We start from the raw sequence: 22567 nt of genomic DNA, 5'->3' as shown, positions 1-22567 counted from the left end.
AATATAAAAAAAATTGCTAAATCGTAGTTACTAAATATATTTCTTCATAAAAGAAGTTGGCGCGAGACGATTATTCGGGGGACAACTTGCTTGCGAAACTGCGGTGACTGCGGTCCTTCTTTTGCTCGTTGGAAGATTTGCGGCGGTCGCCATCTTTGCCCTGAGGCTTGGTGCAAGTTCACACAAAAGAGTCGTGTTTTCTCGAAAACCATGGGTCGAAAGAAAAAGAAGCCAGCAAAGCCGTGGTGTTGGTATCCTTTGAACGTTTTCTAGCACTATTTCGTGCCTTGAACGTGGATTCCCGATCACCCGCAGCGCCTGCGCGGTCTTGTGCGCTAACACCTGCGTTCCCGCTAAGCGTGACAAAAATTAAATGGACCCCCGAAAGCACGCCCCACTGTTAGCTCGTTTGCTAACGGTGCATTGTCCTTTAAAAGCAGCACCAGGTGTTCGCCATCTGCGGCTAGTGATGAGCTGTACGAACTCGTTTAGATATCGTTTTGCATGTGAAGGCGGCGTACAGTATCTTGCGTCACTCGCGCAATCTCCGCACTTGCGGTGTGTGCGATAATGGTTTATCACATCCCGTTTAGCGGGCTCTAAACCTTTACGAAGAGTGTGTTTCTCCGCGTGCGTTGGGCTGCACGTTTTACGGAATCGGACATGCTGCTTGCGTTTTAGAGTCTCTGGAACGCTGGAAGGAAAACAAAATTCTTAGCTTATTCGCTCTTTATAAGCCTCTCTCAGGCCCCAGCGAACCTGAAATTCTGGTTTACAAAAAAATACACTCGCACACTCTTTGCCTAGATTTGTAGAACCTTTAGTTTCTGTAGCCACCTGTCAGTTTGTGTGTGTTATCGGGAGTCTCAGATTTCAAGTCTTCGAATCTGCTGTTGCCGATTTATTTGTAACGTTGCGTTTTAATTTCGTAGTGAAAGAATTGACGAGAACGGATCTGGGCCTTTTTTTTACACGAAAGTTTATATATGCCGATAAAAAAATAGCGGCTCCACAGTCCTCATCAAAATTGTGACCCGCTTATGGCGCAAGTTCTAATAAACCCAGTGTTCACATTTTGCAAGTTGCAAGCCTTGTGTTATGGCGTCCAGGCAGCCCGAGTACAGCTATGGATGGCATAAACCTCCTTACGTGCCAATTAATTCTGTCGAGTAAAAATTCAGTTTTATCATGTTTCTTGCATCTTCAGAATCACACAAAAAAAGCGCACAACTGTTGTATGGATTTAAAATTTTCGGTTCTTGAGTGAGTTTTGTCACGTTTACAGAATGTGGACACTGTGCAAGAAATCTGTACAAGAACATCAACTATATGAGAACATCAACTACATGTTTTGCAGGATGTTTTCTCAAGTTTACAGATTGTAAACTCCACCCAAGAGCTATCTACAGGAATATCAGATATGAGAATATGAGCTGTTAAATTACTTGCATACTTGGAAAGGACCTGTTAAGCTACTTGTAATATATTCCCGATGGAAAACATTGTGACAATGAAAGGAGCGAAACCACCACATGACGACGTACTGACATGAGAGCAAGCACCCAAATGTTGACTCATTCCAACTCTCTTTACTGAAACACTTCAAACATTATTTGAACCTGTAAGCACAGGTCCAATCAGAAGTATTTCAAAATGTATGCGGCATCTTTCGCATATCAATATTTTCATAAGTGCTTTTGCATTTGGTGTGCAATCGTGGAGATCACAATTGTGCACAGAACGCCAGAAAGGAGTACTGACATTGTATTTTCCACTCTTCATTTGTGCGTTAATGAAGGTCAGGGACCTCTAAACCATGGAAAACAAATAAATACTGGGAAGCATTACAACTGCCTAGATAGTTTAATAAATACATGATAGAGTGTATAGGTGCGACAGAACAAGGACGTAGAAAGAAACAGATACACAGAGACAGCGCTTCGCTTTAGTAAATAGCTTTATGATAGCCAGTTCTGGGTTTTCCCAGGAGGTGTCTACGTTGCGTCCTCACGTGCAGTATATGGTCACGTAGTATGATAACGCAATGTTTCAGTACCAGCTCCAGCTCGCTTGATCACCTCCTGTGCTGCTACTCGCTGTGAGGCCCGATGTAGCAGCACAGGTGGCAAATGGGTGAGCTAGAGCAGGTGACAAAATGTTGACGCCCTGCTCCCACGTGACTACCTATTATGTTGTGATGTCACGAGACCGTTACCTTCAGGGAAACAAGACAAAAACTGGTTTATGGAAAAGCCATTATAGCAAATTGTACAGGGTGGCTGCGAGGCTTGCAAGTGACTTTTTTTTTCTAGTGTTCAGAGGTTCTAGGACCTTTATTTAACGCTGAAAAAAAAAAGTGAGAGTGCAAAAATGCCTTGACAGTACTCCATGAAGAGGAGAAATCAGTTGAGCTGTGAATTGCGAGGAGGGCTTGAGGATGTTGTTGTTCCTTGACTGGACTACTTCAGGTACTGCAACCGGGAGTTTGACGACGAGAAGATCCTGATACAGCACCAGAAGGCAAAGCACTTCAAATGCCACATTTGCCACAAGAAGCTCTACACGGGTCCCGGGCTGGCCATTCACTGCATGCAGGTGAGGACGACGTTTGAGGAAGCAGAAATTATCGAAAAGTTATTGCCACACTGGCAGACCTGCTGATATGTGGGGATAATTATTGGTTGAATGGACAGTAAAGAAAAATACACAAAATCAGCTTTGCTTGGTAAAGTATTCTTTGAAAGCTCCATTCCATTAATTTCTCTGTAATGGTTCATTATAAGAAGAGGAAAGAAAGGTCGGAGTTTCAATTTTGAAAATTTTGCACCGAAACCTCAGCAACAACGTCGGTGTGACGTCACAAATTTGAATGCTTCTTTTTTTTTTTTTTCGTATTTGGGTCATCGTTGTTCAGTAAAAGTTCTGTAAGTTTGCCAAGTTCAGTCTTTGTCTCCTTTAGGACAAGCCGTAGTCTATTTTACAGATAAACAACTAAGCCCTAGTAGGCCTTGTCAACGTCCATGACATTATGGTAAGCTGGTGCGCGATGTTCAAGGTGGTGGCAATACCCTTGCATCATTTTAGTCTCTTCTTTAGCTCATTGTGCCTACTCTTATGGTAACAGTGGCTTTTTTTTATTCGTTTTTGTCTTGCGAAGATTGTGTTCTCTGCTCCCACTGGTGGCAAGTCTTTTTCACCCCCTCTCAATTATATTTAATTTCTTAGTTTCTACACTTCACTTATTAAATCTACAAATTGCTTCCCCCATGCTTTCTTTGGATTCATTATCTGCTGGCCTCGTTAACTTTATTATTTTTTTTTTGTCATGATCAATTAATAACTGAGTGCAAATCATTCACCCTTTAATGTTACGCTATTTGATGCTGCTGTGTCATTGCGCTGCCTCCAAAACTGGCATGCATTAAAAACCATATTAGGATCCTTGCAAGGACATATTTCGCTCTGGTGACAGGGTATACCGTAACCGGGATGGGCTCTGTTAACTTGGCCAAACAGCCGTCTTTGGAAAAGGGGAAATGAAAAGCCTCCACTTCAATTATGTCTTGGAGGTGTCTGACAGGTTTTTCAAATGTAACGTGCTGAAGTCCACTTGGCTGCAATTCAACAAGTCCTGCATGGCAGCTCGTGGTTTTTTGGAGGGACACCAAATGAAAATGTCAAGTCAAGCTAGATTGATAGACTATTCGTCTCGAAGTCAGTGTTGTCGTGGCTTTCTGTGTGCCAGTAGCTGAATTTGTTGCATAGGAAACGGCCGCCGAAGGTTCCACGCCTGCTACTCAATTCCAACTGCCCGCGCCACACGAAACGAGTCGACGTCTTCATGTGTCCTCCCTTTATGCTGCTGTCTGAGAATCAGCCAGTGCTGACATCTGAAAGAGAGGTACCATAGTTCACGACAGGTGGCGCCACTGATTTTTCATATTCATTTTCTCTCTTTGTTCTCACTGCAAATTATTTATTAATAGGGAAGTTTAATCTTTCAATATAGCTCAGGCTATTTGTCTTCGGTGTATTTTTAAAGGAAAGCTGTCTTTGCCTGACCCAGTGCTCAAGATTAATTTCGTGTCCTCCACTACGTCTTATGTCAATAACCCACAGTGCCAGTTTGGAATGTTAAACCCTAATTAGTGTTTATTTACCTATTCGTCATTCTTCCCAAGAGTAAAATAAAATGGTGCCAAGAGAGAGAACAGACAGAACACGAGCATTTACTACTTGCAACTAAAAAAACACTGAGACCCTTGCTTTGCTGAACACTCAGGCAAGCATAGACCAAGTGTCTTCTTGTGGTTTAGTCTTTTTTTTTTTTTTTTTTTTTTTTTTCGACCATCACCCAGGACACATGTAACAAGTGAAAGATGCCGAAGCCATGCAAGCTGCAACTGTCTTTCATTGAGTTCTCTATCCTTTCTTGCTGATGCAGTTTTGTCCTTGGCATTATTTTATCCTTAACTGGCTTGCACTTCTACATTTTTGGAGTAATGTATCCTGTCGGGACTTGCGGGTGTGAAGAGGCTAAAACACACACACATAAGATAATGCATGGATGGCAGGAGAAACATATGACAAATTTCTTCCGTAATCCACATGAGTGGATTATACATCTTATAGCTAACACATCTTGTTTCATATGCATTGTGCTATGTATTTTATAGGTAATTTTTCAAATGGCTTCCTAACTGCTTCTAAAACCTGTTTCAGGGAATTGAAAATGTGGACCATTGCCATTCTTCTCAGTGAGTGTGGCTTTCAGCTAGATTAAGCGCGCATTCACACTGGCAATTGACAGAGGTTGTGCGACCGTCCGCGACTGGCGGCTCAAAGCGACCAATCTTCACACCAGCAGGGGCACCCTGCCCACTATCACATCGAAATGTCTTGTGATTGATGCCATTCACATCTAATCGCACTGCCATCCGCACGTAAATTAAGCGTCAGCATATAGAAATGTGCATCCTGCTCCTACACCACTGATTGGTTCAGTAGGTTTGCGACTGAAAAATCAAGCAGTGAACGACTGACCCGGAAAAGTTGCTTTTCTATCGTTCGCGGCCAGTTGCTTTGCGACCAACGCGGTCGTACGACCTCTGCGAGTGCCCGGTGTGATTGAGCCCTAAGGCCTAAGCTTTTTTTATCTTTTTTCCCCCCTCATCGTGCCTCAGCTTCTAAGATCTGAATGCCTGCTGCATGCTGGACAATGCCTTGTCTCTGCCTCAATTCAGCATAATGTAATCCACGCGATGCTTTGTAATAGAGTGCTATCACTGAATGAGCATTTGAAGCATATCAATGTTCTGAAACTACGTTGTTGCCCATAAATACTAGTTGTAACAATCCTTATCGAGATAAGTGGAATAATTAGAGTTGGGCAGTTCACTTATCACATAGAGCACCGCTTATTGGATAGAGCTGCTAATTGGCAGTCTACTTGAGATCAGAATGGAAGAACTAGAAGACAGGAAACAGAACTGAGGGCTGCAAATTAAATTAAGTGTACTAATGAGATTGGGAGATTAGTAGGCATCATAGGGAGCTAGCTGATGCAGGACAGATAACCAAAGATAACTGCGAGAAGCCTTCATTTTGCAATGGACATAAGGGAGGATGATACCAATTCATGATTACTCTTCACCAGATTTGTAGTCGTGTGTGACGTATCCTGGGCTATGGAGTGAGAATGTTTCTTCAAGTTTTAACATCAGGACCAAACTCTGATTTAGCTATTCATATACACGTAAAGTGCAGAAATTTTCACCCTAGACAGCTGCTGAACCAGTTCAAATGGAATGTTTTGTATATAAGAAAGCTTGGTCTTACTGCAAGTACGAAGCAGAACTTTCACTTACAGCCTCAAATTGTTTACAAAAACTACAGAAGATTTGAAGATGAAAAAAATATTGACAATGAAATTTACAGATTGGTTAACTCTGCACCAATAACAGATATTGCAGCTCTGTGAACGGCATCTGCTAGAGCATCTAAAGCAGACCAGTATGTTATAAAAGTTTACAGCTTACGTGAAATTGTTGCATTGTTTATAAAAGCTTTGTGAAAAGTCCCACTCACAAATTAGTGGTATACCTCAGAGCGGTGCATAATGCATCACTTTTGTCCATTTTTGATGTCTGAATAAAAGCAGCCTATAGAAGCATTGTTGGTTTTTTATTGGAGAGTTGTAAAGTTGATGTTTAAGTGTTTCTGTAGTTTCCGGCTTTCAAGAATGAAAAAAAGTTACTGATAGAAAATCTTTAAAAAAAGAAACCTTTCAAATTAGAAGAAACCTAGTCACATTCAATGCAGTGAGTGCCAAACAGTACAAATTGGTCATTCGGATGTGTTTAGATAGGAACTCCTGAGGTAAAGCTTCCTTCTTAGGTTTGCTGTCTTGACTTGAGTCTGGCCTCACAGGTGGTGGAATGCATGCCGATACTGGCATGTACCGGCCAAGCGTTTGCCACAAGTGTAAAGGAGCGCCTTTGGCATCTAACTTTGCTAAATCAAAGCCCTCGGCGTTTAGTCATCAATAAGACAAACGCATGTGCATTGAGAGCACAAGAGGCAGGGCGAGGCCGTGCCGCCATGCTTGGGACCTTGATACTAGCAGCACCATTTTTTGCGTCGCGAAGTGATGCCTTTGTTTGGCTGATGCATTCTCGTGTTGTCTTTTTGTTTCACAGAGAAAGCCCGAAAAGCTTTTAAATGGCACGTAAGCAGATGATGCGTGTACCTGGTGGTTTGCAGATATTACTTAAATCCCACCAGCATGTCGCCTTCGAGATTTTGAGCACCACCCACTGGTGCCACCTAAAATTGGGTCATGTTGAAGAGCCATGCTCTTTCTCAGTGTTCCGGGTGTTGTGCATTCGTTCCGACGAGCAGTAATGCAACATTCCTTCATCGTCACGTAGGGTATTCCGCGTGTTGAGGTGCCACAAGTTTACGTTGGACAATCGTTTCCCAGTCAAAATGTTTTAAACTTAGTCATGTGCTTAATCAAATCGTCGCAAAGAAGACCTTGAAAGCTTTTACCTAAACAGATTCCCACAATGCATGATTCTCTACTTTTTTTTTTTTTTTTTGCGTGGCATCAAGAACAGATTTTTGGAAGTTTTTTGTGATGCGTTCACTTGCATTTGAAAGCAAAATCTGTGCAGAGGCTGCTCCACGTGTATGCTGTATAAAACTAGGCATGTTGTGTGGTCGCTTATTTCCTCGCAGTTGGCCATCGGTGACAGAAAGACGAGCAGAGTGGCCTGTCTGTGTGGTTGCACTCGTTGCACAACTTGTACAGCACACTGCTGGCATTCGCGCCCAAAAAACATAGTGCATCACATATTGTAAACTAGATCAAGATGTACTACAAGCAGTGTGATAACATGAGCTCCATGTGCTATGGTTTTAATGTATGAGAAGAACGATGCAGTTCAAAAGCCATTTTACTGCAGAACACTTCGAGTAGCTCATTTCTACGAGTGCGCTACTTGTGTAGCCTCTGCAATAGGTCTCTTCGATTCACCTGAACCAGTTCAAAAGGTGCTGCACCCTGTCGTTGGTTTCACCGATGAAGGAATGGTGTCCTCTTAACCATGCCGTTTGTTCAAGGTGCGGGGCAGGTTTGCGGTTTTTCTGCACCCTCCCTACTGACAGTGGCATCATGGTGCAGGTGTGATGCAGCAGATGATGCAGCGTGCGGATGCAAGCATTGTTGAAATCCCGCTTACGTGCGTCCGGCTGTGTCTGTAAGACATGGGGTGTGTTTACGCCTCGAAAGCCACCCACACCTGCGATTTGAGACCTATCAAAATGACACGGATGGTGTGATTTAGGGGCACGAGATGTAACGCCAGCACCACATCTGCACCTCGTCATTCATGTCGAGTGTCATGTTGTGCCCTCACTGCTGCAGTTGGGCTTCACACTCTTAATTTCTCGTGCACCGCCGTGAACTGGTTCAGGGTGGTGTGAGCGATTCGAAGCGACCTTATGCTACCTGCTAAGTACGAAACTAAGCACGATAGCTTGGTGGCGGCTTCCGTGGACCATTGCCGGAGTGACAACTGTGAACAGGGGCGCTTCTTTCTCTGTACCGTCGACAGGTGCACAAGGAGACCATTGACAAGGTTCCCAATGCCTTGCCCAACAAGAACAGCGTGGACATTGAGATCTACGGCATGGAGGGGATCCCTGAGGAAGACCTGAGGGAGCACGAACGCCAGAAGCAGGATCGAGGGGGAGGATCGGGTGACGAGCAGGATGATGACAGGCCCACCAAGCAGCCTCCACCCCAGGTGAGTTGGCCTACCGTACGTGACCCCATTTCCTTCTGTTTTTAACTTTGGCAACTTTAAATGCAGATTTAGCAATTACTGCTGCTTAGCTTTTATTATTATTATTATTATTATTATTATTATTATTATTATTATTATTATTATTATTATTATTATTGCGCTAGCAAATATAGGGCACTCCAGAGGAGTTTTTGTCGTTGCTATTGCTATGATGCGGCCCATCCTATCACGTGCTGGATGCTGCGAGTGGGAGGGAAAGCATGCGAGGGTGAGCAGAGAAGGATGGTGGCTTTATGCAAGTCAGACTTTTCGTATGCATAATGTTGGAGGCCACGTGATCTAGCGTGCACAGAGGAGCGGGGGCGCACAGGTGAGCTTTCATCCCCTCTTCTAGCCTGGCTATGGCTGTGTGCGAGTGTCCACATGGCTGAGCGCATGCATGGCCCATGCATCCCACCATGGAGTTAATCGGCAGCGGGTGGAAAGCCTGGGCGAGCCACGATGGCTGGTGGCTTCATATGCTCTGTCTTCTCACATGATTAGCGCTGGAGGTCATGTATGCTCCAGTTTTTTGGAGCCGTGTTGAGGCAACACAGTGTTCCTTCCCCGCTGCAGGCGCCCTTCGTCACGCCGGTGTTGTGACAGTATTGAATGAGAGCTGTTCATGTTTGCCTATGCATGTATGATGCCGTGCTTGCTAATTTAGTTAGTAAGTGTATGCTTATTGCAATTTATAAGGCCAATAAAGCTATGAACCTTAGTTCATGTAGTTGTCTAATGCTTTGCTATCGCAATTGGTGTTTTCCCTTTCAAGTGAAACCGCAAGTATCTTAAATTTCGCAGCAACATGTTTCTTCTTGATCAGCATCTCTCACTGAAGCACTTGGCATTATTTAGTTTTTTTTTTTTTCCCCTTTCTAATTGCTGAAAGCCAGTGTAACCAATTCTCAGCGCTGCAGCTTCTCTAGTGGCGAGGTGATTATACAGTGGTAATTTTTCATCCTTCCTGGACATTTATTTTTAACCCTTAATCTGATTCCTAAAAGACAGTGCAGTCAGTAATCAGCTCTGTAGCTCCTCTAGTGGCAAAGTGATTATACGGTGGTGATTTTTCATCCTTCCTTAACATTTATCTTTAACCCTTCCTCTGATTGCTAAAAGGCAGTGTAACCATTTATCAGTGCTGCAGCTTCTCTTGTGGCGAGGTGACTATACGGTGGCGATTTTTCATCCTTCCTGATATCCTTTTAACCCCTAACCTCCTCTGTATGAGTGCAGCATGCATACAGATTTTGCACGCCCTCTACTGTGGACAAGCTGTGGCCGCCCACAGCAAAAAGTCCCAGTTTCTCTTAGCAACGACGGTCTGAGCAAGTCCATGCGTCTTATTTCTCTCTTTTACGCACAGAAGGCGCTACAATACAATTCAAAATTGCTAGAAACATTTTTAACATTACTGACAAGGAAAATGGTGTCTCCGTCGTCCGGAGAAGTCGACTTTCTCCCATACTTAATGTATGTACACGTGTTCTCCAGTAAAAAAATATTGTATGGATGCATCTCTTGTGGTTATTCAATGTGCCGTTTCCATAGACCACTAAATATAAAACAACAATTTCAGAATTTTTTTCCCCCCAAGAATAATTAGGGAGGTAAAGGCATATGGTTTCATGCTATTACAAGAGGGAACAGTGGCGCTAGAGTCTACGGGAGCTGCAAGCATGGCCGTTCAGCCAGCATGGAAATGATGAGTGGATTTGCTTAAGCTTCATCCTTATGGCTTTAAATGGCTTCGTGACTTTGCAAAGTGATCATTTTTGAAGAAAGTACTGCATTAGAAATTATCGAACAAACGTTGATAAAATTGCACGACGGCAGGATTAGAACTCGGGACCTCTAGCACAAAAGCCCGATAGTGAAACCATTACGCCGTGGACACATGGACAAGTAGAACCGCTGCAATCAGCAGCGGTTTATACATGCTTGCAGAGTCTTATTTCCTTGTGCATTACAAAAAAAAAAGCACAAATTGATTTGAAAGTTAGCCCTATTTAGTGCCAAATAAGGCCTAATAATTTAAGCCACAAGAATGACTGATGTTCCAAGCATGAAGTTCAAATCAAATCAATGTTTATTTCACATTCATTCGAACGAATGCGAAATCATACAGATTAGCCAAATCCATCATTCCTGTGGTGGCTGAACAGTCGCATCGCTAGAGCTCCCTCCAGTCTTTGTAGGAATCTATGAGTAAAGGGTTAAACAATACTGACTAAAAAGTGCACTCCTTTGAAATCTGAGCGAATCTAAAGCAGTGATAAGCACAGTACATTCTAGTGAAGTTTTGTTCATGTTTTATTTGTGGTGTTTGCCTCCTTAGTGAGGGAGTGGGGTTTTGAGAGAATTGTTGCTTGTTTCTGCTCCACTATACCTCTCTGATTTCCCTTCACCTCATTTGTGTGTTTTCTTTGCAGGCCTCTAGTTCCCAGCAGTCCGTGATGCAGGCGCAGCAGGTGGCAGCCCTCGCGGCAGCCCAGCTGAACCCAGCCCTGGGCACGGTGGCAGCACCCATGGGCATGCCGGGGGTCATGCCCGGTCACCTTGGACCCATGCACCCGGCTGTCATGGGTGGCATGCCTGGCATGCCCCCCTTCGGAGCACCACCGGGCATGCCTCCTGGCATGCCCCATCCGATGGCTGGTGCACCACACCCAATGGCGCACCACCCCATGGCACCCATGGGTGAGCGATTCTGCACTCCCGAAAGGGGAAACTTTATCAAAAACAAGTTCGCTTACCTATATGCTCGGTGCTGAACATTGACGGATGCATGCTTCAGTGCTAGGCCAATGAAGTCTCCAACTAACCTTTGTTTGTAAATATGGTTACGTCAGTCAGCCGCTCAGGGGAAGAGATGAGCGCACGGGATGAGAGTTTGGTTAATGAGGTTAACGGGTGATGGCATTGCCAGAGATGTTTGGTGTGGTGGAATAGTTGTCATAGGGATGACATTTAGAGGGGGGTCCATCTGTGAAGTAGACCTCCGAGGAGGTGCTCGCGTGAGTAGGTGTTTGTCTAAACGTGACAGAGACGCTCAGCAAGCTTGTGCTCCCGAGATTCATTTTGCCCTGGGTAAACTGCAGCATGTTTGTAAACTAAGGGGTACGACAAAGCTTAGTTTAGGCTGAAAGAGGAGGCGGCACTTTTCAGTCTTTTTCGTCTGCTGTGTTGAATAGTAAACTTATTTGATTGCATGCTGATGAGGCAGCTAGGTGCCGATGGGCCATGACAAAGTGAGTGCGGGGGGGGGGGGGGGGTGCGGAATTTTCCAAACCCATCTGAAGCAGGTTGCTGACAGCAATATCTAAGGCTTCGAAAGCTGTGGAGATGGAGCAGCTGGTATCCATTTGGTGTTATGTATAATCTAAAGAAGCTATAGAGCTGCACCATATCTTTAAATTCTTATGGTGCAGTCAACGTCCTATCTTTTGGACCCCATAGGGACAGTGAGAATGTCTGTAAAATTGGGTGGTCCGAAGCATTGCGTGCCTTTGCCCTCAGGGGCTTATATCACCAGTCTTGTCTGAAATAGCTTTAAGGGGGGAGGCTACACTTGAAATACAACTTTTTATTTGTGGACAGATCTGAACGAAATTTTCACACTTTGTGTATTTTAATATGCAGATTCTAAAAATATAATTAATTTTGCCACAGGATAAGTAGTTTCTGATATACTCTAAATACATTGTATAAGCCGAGTCCTTTGTTTGGAGGAAAATTAGCATCTAAACAGAAAACCCTAACACAGTAATTTGAGTATAAAGACTATCTAGGATGTTCAGGGAGTGCCATAAGGTATTATTCAATGTTCTAGGCTAATCTGAGCAAGAGTTAGAGTTCTTCAAAGTTGTGAGAAAAAAATGCCATCTTGACATGTCAAGCATGTGACCCATTTCAAAAACTTTTTAAAAAGAGTGCTGCTTTGAAAAGGTGCATATTGCTTACTGCATACATTTATCTTTCTGGCAAAAAAAAAATTATGTTGATAGCTGAAATAGGACAGAAGCTATTTTACCTCCAAAATTGGAAGTCTGTCGGTATTGTTGTTTTGAGAAATCAAGGAAAAACATTCTGCAACATCTTTATTGAGAACGTACCAATAAAATCTCAAGGAAATTCACCAGGGGCATAATCTGGATACATCCTATCTTTTTGCCGCGTTTTGGCCAGCTTCCTTGCGCTCAAAGAGGCTTCTCGCTTCTTGCTGGAGTTTGCACTTCGAAGGTCCGGCGCTCCGGACGTTTTCCGGCGCTCGCTGCGCGCTCGCTACTTTCTTCAGTCGTGAAGGAAACGGTGGCTGCACGATCTGTGCCAACACGCGTGGCGTGGGCGGACGAAGTGTTGACGCTAGACGTGCCAGTTTGCAGCTCGGAACTCGATCCGGTAGAATGTCCAGGTAGACCAGCAACCGGCAACTCCGCGAGTATGACAGGCCTAGCCGCCTTCCGTCGCGCATTCCACAGCCGCTTCACGCGTAGTAGCCTTGAGACGACAATCTTTTTCCAGCCATTCGGGCAGCGAAATGAGCATCTTATCAAACGTCGCGAAGCAAGCGGCTGAACAAACGTAGACAGCGGCGCGATGAAACCAGAGATAAACAAACGTAGCGAGCCGCGTGAGCGGTCGAGCGCGCACCGACGAGCACCGGACCAATAGGAGCGAGGCGCGCGGGGGGTGTGCGCGCTTTGGCTAATCGGCGGCACGGACGCATCCTCCACAAATGACGCGATAGCGTCGGTTTCCCTTCACCGACGCCATTTTGAACTGGTGCAAAATGCGCACAAAGAAAACAGCTTCAAAACAAGCGCAAGATGGCGGCCATCGGCCACCGCGTTCGCAAATGGTGACGGCGCGAAGTTTGAACATTTTTGACCAAATTTTGCTGATTTCGCGTTCACCCTGGCCCCTTTAAGCGCGATTTTTTTATTATTTTCCGATTAAATTTAGCTTCTAGATTTCGCGGAGGGATTCTTGAATGTATAAACGTAGCGAAAATGCACTTTTCCGAAAATCGACTTTTTTGTGATTTTTTGCCGTTTCAAGACCCGCGTCCCCCCTTAAAGGGCTTCCAGTACAATTATTAGGCGTCTCAGTGCTCATACTGTGACAGGAGACAGTGGGTGCGTGTGTGTATATTAAGGAACACATTTTGTGTCATGTGGCAGTAATCTTGGTAATCTATGTAATCTTATAAAGCAACCTTTGTAATCTTGGTATCCTTCACCACACTGCATTGCGTATGCTTGACTTTGCATCACTGCTTTATTGCGGTGAAGGTGACTTTTTCGGAAACCGGCATTATGCAACGCTTTGTACCCTTGCTGTGCTTTGCGCACTTTGATGCCATCAGCGAGGATGACGAAAGCGGAGTCCGTGCCATTTTCCACATTGACAAATCCTTTAAATGGTAAATACAGCACCAAACAGCAGGAAGCTTGACAGCAACCATTGAAGGAGCTAGGCTTAACAGCAGAGCAAAACTACTACGGCTGCTGGCGAATCAGTGTGTGAGATAATCAAAATGACAGCAGTAGTAGCTTCAAACGATCCTGTCGAGGACCTGCAGTCACGAAAAAAATTGTGAGAAGTTGGACAGTGAAGGGTTTTATAGTCTGAAATTTCAGATGTCCTTGCACATTGGCTCTATGGCGGTACATCGCACTGCAGCGAAGATGTCCGAATTATCAGGCACGTCTGCAATATTGGGCCTACAAAAAATGTTGACTGTAATGCAGAAGCGGATTATGTTTGAAAAGTCGATGACTTATTATTCAGACAGTAAATGAAGCTACAACTTTTCTTTCTTTTTCTATTCTAGGAATGCCACCGTTCATGGCACATGGGTAAGTCGTCGTTTTGGTACCTTTATTGCATGCATTTTCTTTTGTCGTACCCTTATGATTCGTACGCATAATCACGTGAGAGGCATGCACCGTTGCTCCAGCTTTTTGTAGTCACTGTGCAAGCAGTAACTGTAGATGAGCACATGCCTCCATCCTTGCTTGCTCGTGGAGTCTGTGCGAGTCTTGTACAGGCCCCTGCACTGCTGTCTACAGATCGTTTGGCTAGCCTGTTGTGGAGCGGAGATAGCGGTGCTTCCACCACCTGTTTATTGCCTGTGTATAACCCACACCCCTCATTACAATCTGGAAAGAAAAGAAAAAAATCTACGTGTCTAACTCGAAGAAATAACTTTGTACACCACGCTCACACCTTTTCAAGAACAGTCTCCATTCATCAATGCACGACTAGTCTGGGTTGTATCGTCGACCAGCCACTCGCAGGGCAAGGTCTAGTATACGTACGCACATACCCGAGTAAGTGAACGGGGGTGGGCATTGCAGTAGCTTAATTGGTAATGCATGTTATGCGGAAGATGTAGATTCGGCTAACACCTGTGCCAAGTTGTCTTTTCGTCCCATTTCGTTTTGCCTACAATATTTCGCAATTTTAAGAAATTTATTTTCCCTTGCTTTTCCTGGCTTCATTGCTGGCTTCCCGTGGTGTTGCAAGCCACCTCTAGAATCTAAAACTTGGCATCTAGAACGAAGTGGTTTTTGCATGGCGAGCGTAGTTCTGTCTGCATCGTACTACTCGAGTGCCGTGAACAGCTGTGTGCATGACTGTGCTGTTCAACCCAACGACACCAACGTCAGGCTCCACGCCGTTCGCTCCTCCAGGGGCATGCCGGGCGCTCCCATGCCCATGATGGGCGGACTCATGCCACCACAGCCAGCACCGCCCGCCCAGCCGCCTGCCACTCAAGCGCCGCCCAAGCCGCTCTTCCCAGCGGCACAGGTGAGTGAGAGATTGAACCAGGGGCATTGAAACGCTCCTGCAGGAAGCAAAAGCAGTTTCGCAGAATTCTGCAAAGAGCTCAGCACACATTCGTGTGAGGTGCCGTCTACCTCCAATCTCTTTGGTTCCTATCAGATGCCATTTTTTTATACGGCTGTGTTTTTTTGGTCATGATCACCATTCCCTTTTTTTTTTCATATTTACTTCTCGCACAAACAACCTTCTGTGTTTTAAAAATTTAGGATGTGCCTGATCTCCACCCATTCTTTCTTTCTTCTTTCCCCGCATGCACATGTTTATGTTATGTTAAGAGGAAAAGTGCACAGCCTCACCCGTTCCGTTCTCTCTTCTTGCCAGGCTGTTGCCACGGCGACCACCACGCCCACGAAGCCTACCTTCCCTGCTTACAGCACATCCTCGCCCAGCAGCACCACTGCATCATCCACACCAACATCCACATCAGGTGAGAGGAGCAAACTGCTTGGTGTATGCACCGAGCAAGATTAGAGTGTGCATCCTTCAAAGGATTTGAAGCTGGTAGCGAGGAGAATAGGTGGTGTCCAAATACACGCGCCAGCGACGGTGTCCTCTGGATAACAGATGGATATCTCGAAGGCTATATTTTGGCCAGCTTCATGCAGCAGTTTTGGTTGAGGGAGCGGGAAACACAGGGGAAATTAACTGTTCCTTAATTGAAATGTAGAAGTAATGAAGGGAAATGAAAGTTGGACAGACGAGACATTGTGCCACGAGTGAGCACCGAGTCCGCATCTTCCACATTACGCGTGCAGTGCTGTACTAATTGAACTATGGTGGCAGCAGGATTTGGTGTAGCAGGTGTCCTTATGTAAAGATAACTTTATAGTAATCGCATGTGTGACAGGCATAACATGTGAAGTTGTGTTGCTGCAGAGCCTGCGTCCAGCACGCCTCCGACCAGCAAGGCGGTGGTCTCCGCGCCACCTGACATCAAGAAGCCGGCACTTGTCGTCCCTGCTGGTGCTTCCAGCAAGATCATCCATCCGGAAGAAGACATCTCCCTGGTGGGTTGTCTGTATTTGTTCGTTGCAACATGCGAGAGTTGTCCGTAAAATAAGGTTCCCAATAATTTTTCACAATGGAAAACATGTTTATTGGCATTGAATAACACATTTTTGGAAATCGTGGACCTTCCCCTATTTTTCGACATAATTGCCATAGAGCTCAATGCATTTTTGCATGCAGTGTACCATCTTCTTTATGCCTGAATCGTAGAACTCTCCCGCGGGGCCGTAAAGTTTCTTGCCTTTTGTTTCTTTCGCGCTTCTTTCTGCGGCCGTACCAGCTACACGCGTGGAGAAATGTAACCTTGATCCGTGCTCGTGGGAATGCCACAGTCAAACATTCTGGATGGTGTTGATTACAAGTGCTTGCAGTCTGGAATAGCTCAGGTGTCCACTTCGAGCAAGACAGTTGCGGTGTCCACAGCAAGGAATTTGACAAACAAAAAAGAAACATTGCTCTTTATAAGCGACATGAAGCTTCGTCATTGTCAGCATTTTTTTCTCGGTGTTGATGTCTCTATTGTGCGTGCCACAAAAGAGGGTGCATGGCGGTGAAATCTATGGAAAATAGCAACAGCATGGGCCAAGACCAAACAGTGACATTTTTGTGGTTAGCTCATACAGTGACAACTGATAAGCTGATGGGTTGGTGAGTGAAATGGTTAATTTTGGGGCTTTCACTATAACGACCTTTCAGAGTAATGAACAGTTTGCCGCACTCCCCTGATATTCATTATACCTAGATTTCACTGTAGAGGGCGCCTCTTTCCCAGACGCTGATTATAGCCTTACGGGATGTGGTTGAAGTGATGGCAAGAAAACGTCTGATAACACCAGGAGAGAAGCAAGGTAGGAAAAACGTACAAGATGGAGCACAAAATTTCAACGTTTCAAAATTTGAGCTTTCAAAAGGGCTTCTTTCGGAATCCTTTTGTGGTGTAGACTTGACTTCTTTTTAAGTACCTTCGCGTCAATTTTGTACCTTCTTGTAAGTCATACGATATAATGCCAACTTCTTTTTCAACTCCCTTTGGAGTCCTTGTGGTTTCAAGTCGACTCCCTTTGTGATTTCTTTAAAGTGTCTTGGTGCAGATTTGACTAATTTTGCAACTCTTCTGGAAAATTAGTGTCAAGTCTTTTTTGTAACTACTCTTGAAGTCTCCTGGTGGGGCAGAATTGATGTGATTGCCAAATACTATTTGGTAACTGACCTTTTGGAGGAGAACAGTGTTGGAAGTCTGCACACAGCCCTGTCTGTCTTTTCGTTGCCCCCGGCCTCGCTTTTTTTGCACACGAAGGCAAGTTCAATGGGGACCATCTACATGCAAAAGCAAAGTGTGTGAATGTGTTTGTGTTCTGGGAAGGTCGCACTATTGCGGTGTGCCATTGGCTGCCATGCATTTTAGAATGTCCAGAGGGAGGGTGTCGTGGAAATACAGGATACTGTGGCTCAGAGTTGTGCTTTTGACCCGCCGTGGTTGCTTAGTGGCTATGGTGTTGGGCTGCTAAGCACGAGGTCGCAGGATCGAATCCCGGCCACGGCGGCCGCATTTCGATGGGGGCGAAATGCGAAAACACCTGTGTACTTAGATTTAGGTGCACGTTAAAGAACCCCGGGTGGTCTAAATTTCCGGAGTCTCCCACTACGGCATGCCTCATAACCAGAAAGTGGTTTTGGCACGTAGAACCCCACAATTAGGGAGTTGCACTTTTCTGAATGTCGGCTCTGCTTGTTGATTGCAGGAGGAACGGCGGATGAGGCTTCCCCAGTATCAGTCGGCCGAGGCGAACCAAGCTGCTTCCAAGCCTGCCGCGCCTCCTTCGGGTGCCCCTCCTCCAACGGTCAATGGAGCCCTCCGACCACCGGTGCCCATGCCCCCTGGTGAGTGAGCCCTGCTGCTAATAGTGTGTGCTTGAGCGCACTAGTTCAGGTGACATCAGCAGATCAATAAAGCTTGCAGTGGGACCAGCTGGCTCTTGCATTTTGCAGTGGCCTAGTGGCTATGGAGCTTTGCTGCTGAGAAGGTTGTGGGTGTGGTTCCCAGCCGAGGTGGCAACATTCTGCCAGGAGGGCTGGACAGCTAGGAGGCTTGTGCCCCCTGTCTTTTTGTGCTTGTCAAAGAACCTTGGGCAGTCAGAACTCAGCTTGAGCCCCCCACAATAAGCATACATTTTACATCCGATGTCTTTGTTTGAACCCTTCAAACTCTTAAATTAGCACAGATGATATTGTGACAGGCAGGTTGATGCTTGGTTGGCATCAGTTTAGTCTTTTTTTGGTGAGCAGGATTAGCGCTGAAGTCTGCATGGGAACACAGACAGGCTTTCTTGAAAAGGGTGGTGCGAATGAACCTGCTTAGGGCTGGTGACATGCTGTCCTTGTCACGTAGCTGGATACACCTGTCTTCTCTGCCCTCATTGCCGTAGTAGTGACCATTGCGTTCTCACTCGCGTTTTGTCCCAGTGCAGGCGGCATTCTTCGTTTGCCTTTGAGTAAAAGCAGAACCTAATTGGCTAATTTGGGCCACTCATACGGAAAACTGGCAAGTCCTGGCTTTTGCATTCCTCTGTGCCTTGTTTTCAGACTGAACCCTGTGCTTACAAGACTTCATGGATAAGTGGGAGAAACGCATGTTATCTACCGTACTTAGGCGATTCTAAAGCGCCCTCGATCGTAACGCGCACCTGTTTCTCGTGACCTAAAGAAAGAAAAGACCTTTACAGTGCCGCACACCTCATTCTTTCATGCAGAAATGCAGCTTTCTCTCATTTGGAAAAAAACTAAGATTTACTCCCAATGCACTAAAGTTGCGATAAATAAAAGAAAGTCGCAGTTTCACGCGAAAAGCGAAGCAATAATTACGACAGCAAATTAGTAGGCAGCTATAGAAAAGTAAGGATAAAAGTTTTGTCGGCCGTATGAAGCTTTAAACATTCGCTTACTAACTAAATTAACAAGCATGGTGTCATGCCCACACAAGCATGAACACGTCTCACTCAACGACCACAGAAACTCTTTAAACGCTGGAGTGAGCTTTGTGCGGCCTCTCGCTTCGACTCGAACTAAGCGATGAGAACACGGCGTGGTGCGCCTAGATGCGTAGACTCTTGTCTCCGCCGCAGATCACTTTCAAGATAGAGGCCGCGCGGTCGCGCCATACATAGAAGCTGCCGGTGTAGAATGCCTCTGATGAACTCTGCATGTCTTTGCAGTTGGCACTTCCATGCTGATAGAGCAAACGCAGAAAACAGGAAGACGGACGGTCTAAGCCAAACCTAAGCCAAAGGAAGCATTGCCTAAGCACATGTACCACAGCACATGGAGAAAGCTATGGCAGCTAGGCTGGAATTGTGTACGAGGCGGCCATCTTGAAATGCCGATGGCGATATGGTAACGCAGATTTAGGGTCGCACTTGCTTCTTAACGTGCACACAATTTTTGGACCCGTTTTATTGGAAGAAAAGTGCGCATTAGATTTGAGTAAATATGGTATATCTGTTCCGTTATTCTAAAACACCTACGTTTTAGGAAAATCTGTGTGATTGAAAAGTGTTTCTGTTCTCATGCAGGCATGGCTCCTGGCATCCCGCCCGGTGTTCCCCCAGTGCCATACCGCCATGCAGGGGCTCCGCCCATGCCGTTCCCTCCGCAGCCCGGTGTGACACCTCCCATGATGCCCCGGCCATTCTAGGCCCCTTTCGTCACACTCGTCATCATCATCTCTTGCTCTTGTTGAATCCACCGGAGCAGATAAGTGGTCGACAATGCTGTCTTCCCGGCTCTTCCCCCCCTCGACACCCCTGCAGCACCCTTATGGCAGAGGGGGTGTGTTCGAAGAGAGGGGGGGAGAGGCAGGGGTCCGCTCAACAAGGTTTGTTGCAGCGATTGCAACGGCGATGTCTCCTCACCTCCGACCAACTTCACGAAGCTCCTTTCACTGACACACGCCTTCTCTCTCTCTCTCTTTCTCTTCTCCTCCCGTTTGAACTGTGCTCGCTGTCACATACCTTTGTTTTGTTTTTTTCTGGCCGTCGCCAACTGTCTGCGGGCACACACGACACAGTAAGTCTCGAAGCAGGCAAGTGTTTCATTGTCAGTTGAACACCATTTGCGCTTGCGATGTACTTGAAGGGAAAAACGGAGGGAAGCACACACACACACACACTGGGTGTGGTTGTGATTGAGAGAGACCGTGGCGTTCCTGCAAACGAGCTTGTGCCGACAAGGTAGGGTTCTCTCTGTCGCGCAAGGTAGGCGAAAAACAAATATATATATCCATTCTGTGAAGTTTGTGCGAGTTGTACGTTGGACACTGTGACTGCCGAAGTTGTGATCACCATCTAGAAGAAGACTCGTGCCCAAGGTTTGTGCAGGGAAGTCATCTTTTCTATGTCATTATGTGCGTACTGTGTGTACATTCATTTCTTTCTTTTTATTTGAGCTTCCGTCTCCCTGTGTCCTTCTCCCCGCAGTGTGTGAACGTCAGAAAGTGAGCGAAAAAGGGAATCCAAAGTTTTTATTTGTTCCTGTAATCTCCTTGCCTGTTGATGTTTATTTTGTTCAGTTTTCCCGCTGTCATATGGGACGAGTGCATTTGAACCCCATGTTGAAGATGGTGCGTAGTAATAAATGACTCCGTTTTGACTCCCCTGGTGCTGCTTCTAATGCGTAAGTACGTGCACTTACGTTTGGCACATTGCAGACCACTTCAAGGCTGCCCATCTGAACAGCATTACACAAACTCTCAGTTTGGAAAAATATCTCGAAGCAGGGTGAACTAGTACAGTAGTAGAGATAGCTATTGAAAAAAGCTTTCCTTGTTGCTGAGCAATTTTGTTTGAGAAGGTTGCAAAACTGTTGCCAAGGTCCTTTGTAGTAGCTCCAGTGATGCAACATTATAAAACCTTGTGCGTTTTGACTGTTTCGTCCAAGAAGGAAATACTACAGGTTACAATTAGACCGACAGTTTACTGGTTTTGTTCTACATGCTATTGTTGCTGCTTCAGCTAGGTGTCTGCTGCATGATCACTAGCTGCGTTGTACCATGCATGTTGTACCACTTTTATAATGGCAGATTTATGTAATGACAGAAATTCCCGATTCAGGCGACAGAATGTGCGTGACGGAAGTTCAGTGGCACCCTGCAGTCCCTCGCAATTCTACTCTAGCGGTTGCGTCACATTCCATCCGTGAAAATACTCATTTTGGCATGTTAACACCGCAGTGACTGCGGCAGCGAGAAAGGTGCAGTGAACCTAAAATGAGTGGGCAGACTTTGGGGACAGCGTGCAAGAATGGTTGCGCGCGAAGTTTGCCGGGATCAGGCTACAGCTTTGGGCAGCTTACATTACCAGTGAACTCTACTCCCACTTGCAGCCAACCATAGCTTCGCTACGAATCTTTAATGCGGTCGATAGTGGGCAGACAAGGGATGTCTTCGTATGGCTCTGTGCAGTGCATAGAAAGCTAGAGGTTGCATCAGCCAATCGGAATGGAGAATTGGAAGGGCTACTCCATTGCGCATCTTTGATTGCTCATCGCCAACCCTGTGGAAGTTGGCGAAAGTATTAGCATACAATGGGCCGACATTCACTTGACAATTAGTCGACACAACCCTTAGCTTTCTCTGCACGGCACGGAGTGGGTGGAAGGGTGTACGAGGTGTTACGAAAGGGCTGGAGGAGAGGCAAGCCTTGAGGTGTCTGCAACTGTCCTGCACGGTTTGAGGGTGTCGAGAGTGTGGAGTTGGGTGGGAAAGGGGGGGGGGGGGGCTGCGCAGTAGCAGAGTCACCGACGCGCGGTCTCTCTTGTCTGTCTCTCCTCCGATGGCTCCCTTTCCCCTCCTCCGTGTAGGCTGGGAGAGAGAGGCCTACTGTGGGGGACCGCCGACCTCTTCCTCCTCCCACGCTGTTGAGTTGGTGAGCCCGCCGCCCCAGGAGGAGGCAAGTGTTTGTCTCTCTCTATGACAAATGGGGCCGTGCCACCTTTCACAGTGGCTCTCCTCAGTCCGGGAGCATTGCCGCTGTTGGACCCTCCCCCCTCCTGTTTGGAGGACGGGGGAGGGGGTCCCCAACCCCTCCCCTCTCGTGGGCTGTGGGGTTCGGCGAAAGGCGGCCCCCCCTCTTTTCATTGTTTTGTCTTCTTCTGCATTTGAGTTAAGTTTGTAGTTAACTGAGGGGGGTGCCTTGCTTGACTCGCCACAGAATTTTTTTCTGCCTGGGCTTTTAGAAATGCGGGGACACACTCTCTGTTGCTGAGATTGCCAAAACAAACTTTAGTGAAAATGCTTTGAGGTTGGGCCGATGCGATGTCTTCTAGCAAAGGCACACTTCATTGAAGATACTTCAAGATACTTC

The 22567-nt window shown here is 46.0% G+C and overlaps 1 protein-coding gene across 3 annotated transcripts; it reads left to right on the top strand.

Moving 5' to 3' along the window:
- The first annotated feature begins 111 nt into the window (after positions 1-111).
- Positions 112-20855, top strand: LOC142589743 (BUB3-interacting and GLEBS motif-containing protein ZNF207-like). 3 transcript variants are annotated; one of them, XM_075701316.1, is made up of 10 exons: positions 112-251; positions 2469-2595; positions 8118-8309; positions 10784-11051; positions 14188-14212; positions 15026-15167; positions 15525-15630; positions 16080-16210; positions 17954-18092; positions 19781-20855. In XM_075701316.1, exons 1-10 carry the CDS (start codon positions 211-213, stop codon positions 19900-19902), a joined length of 1293 nt encoding a protein of 430 aa, XP_075557431.1. In that variant the 5' UTR covers positions 112-210; the 3' UTR covers positions 19903-20855. The 3 variants fall into 3 exon arrangements, with proteins under 3 accessions (XP_075557431.1, XP_075557432.1, XP_075557430.1); XM_075701317.1 differs by having other exon boundaries at positions 8118-8324; positions 15050-15167; XM_075701315.1 differs by having other exon boundaries at positions 8118-8324.
- The last annotated feature ends 1712 nt before the right edge of the window (positions 20856-22567 follow it).

The sequence above is a fragment of the Dermacentor variabilis genome, chromosome 8, assembly GCF_050947875.1.
Source record: "Dermacentor variabilis isolate Ectoservices chromosome 8, ASM5094787v1, whole genome shotgun sequence".
In the NCBI taxonomy this organism is placed as follows: domain Eukaryota; kingdom Metazoa; phylum Arthropoda; class Arachnida; order Ixodida; family Ixodidae; genus Dermacentor; species Dermacentor variabilis.
The sequence above is the reverse complement of the archived record's forward strand: the minus strand, read 5'-3'. Positions and strand labels throughout refer to the sequence as shown.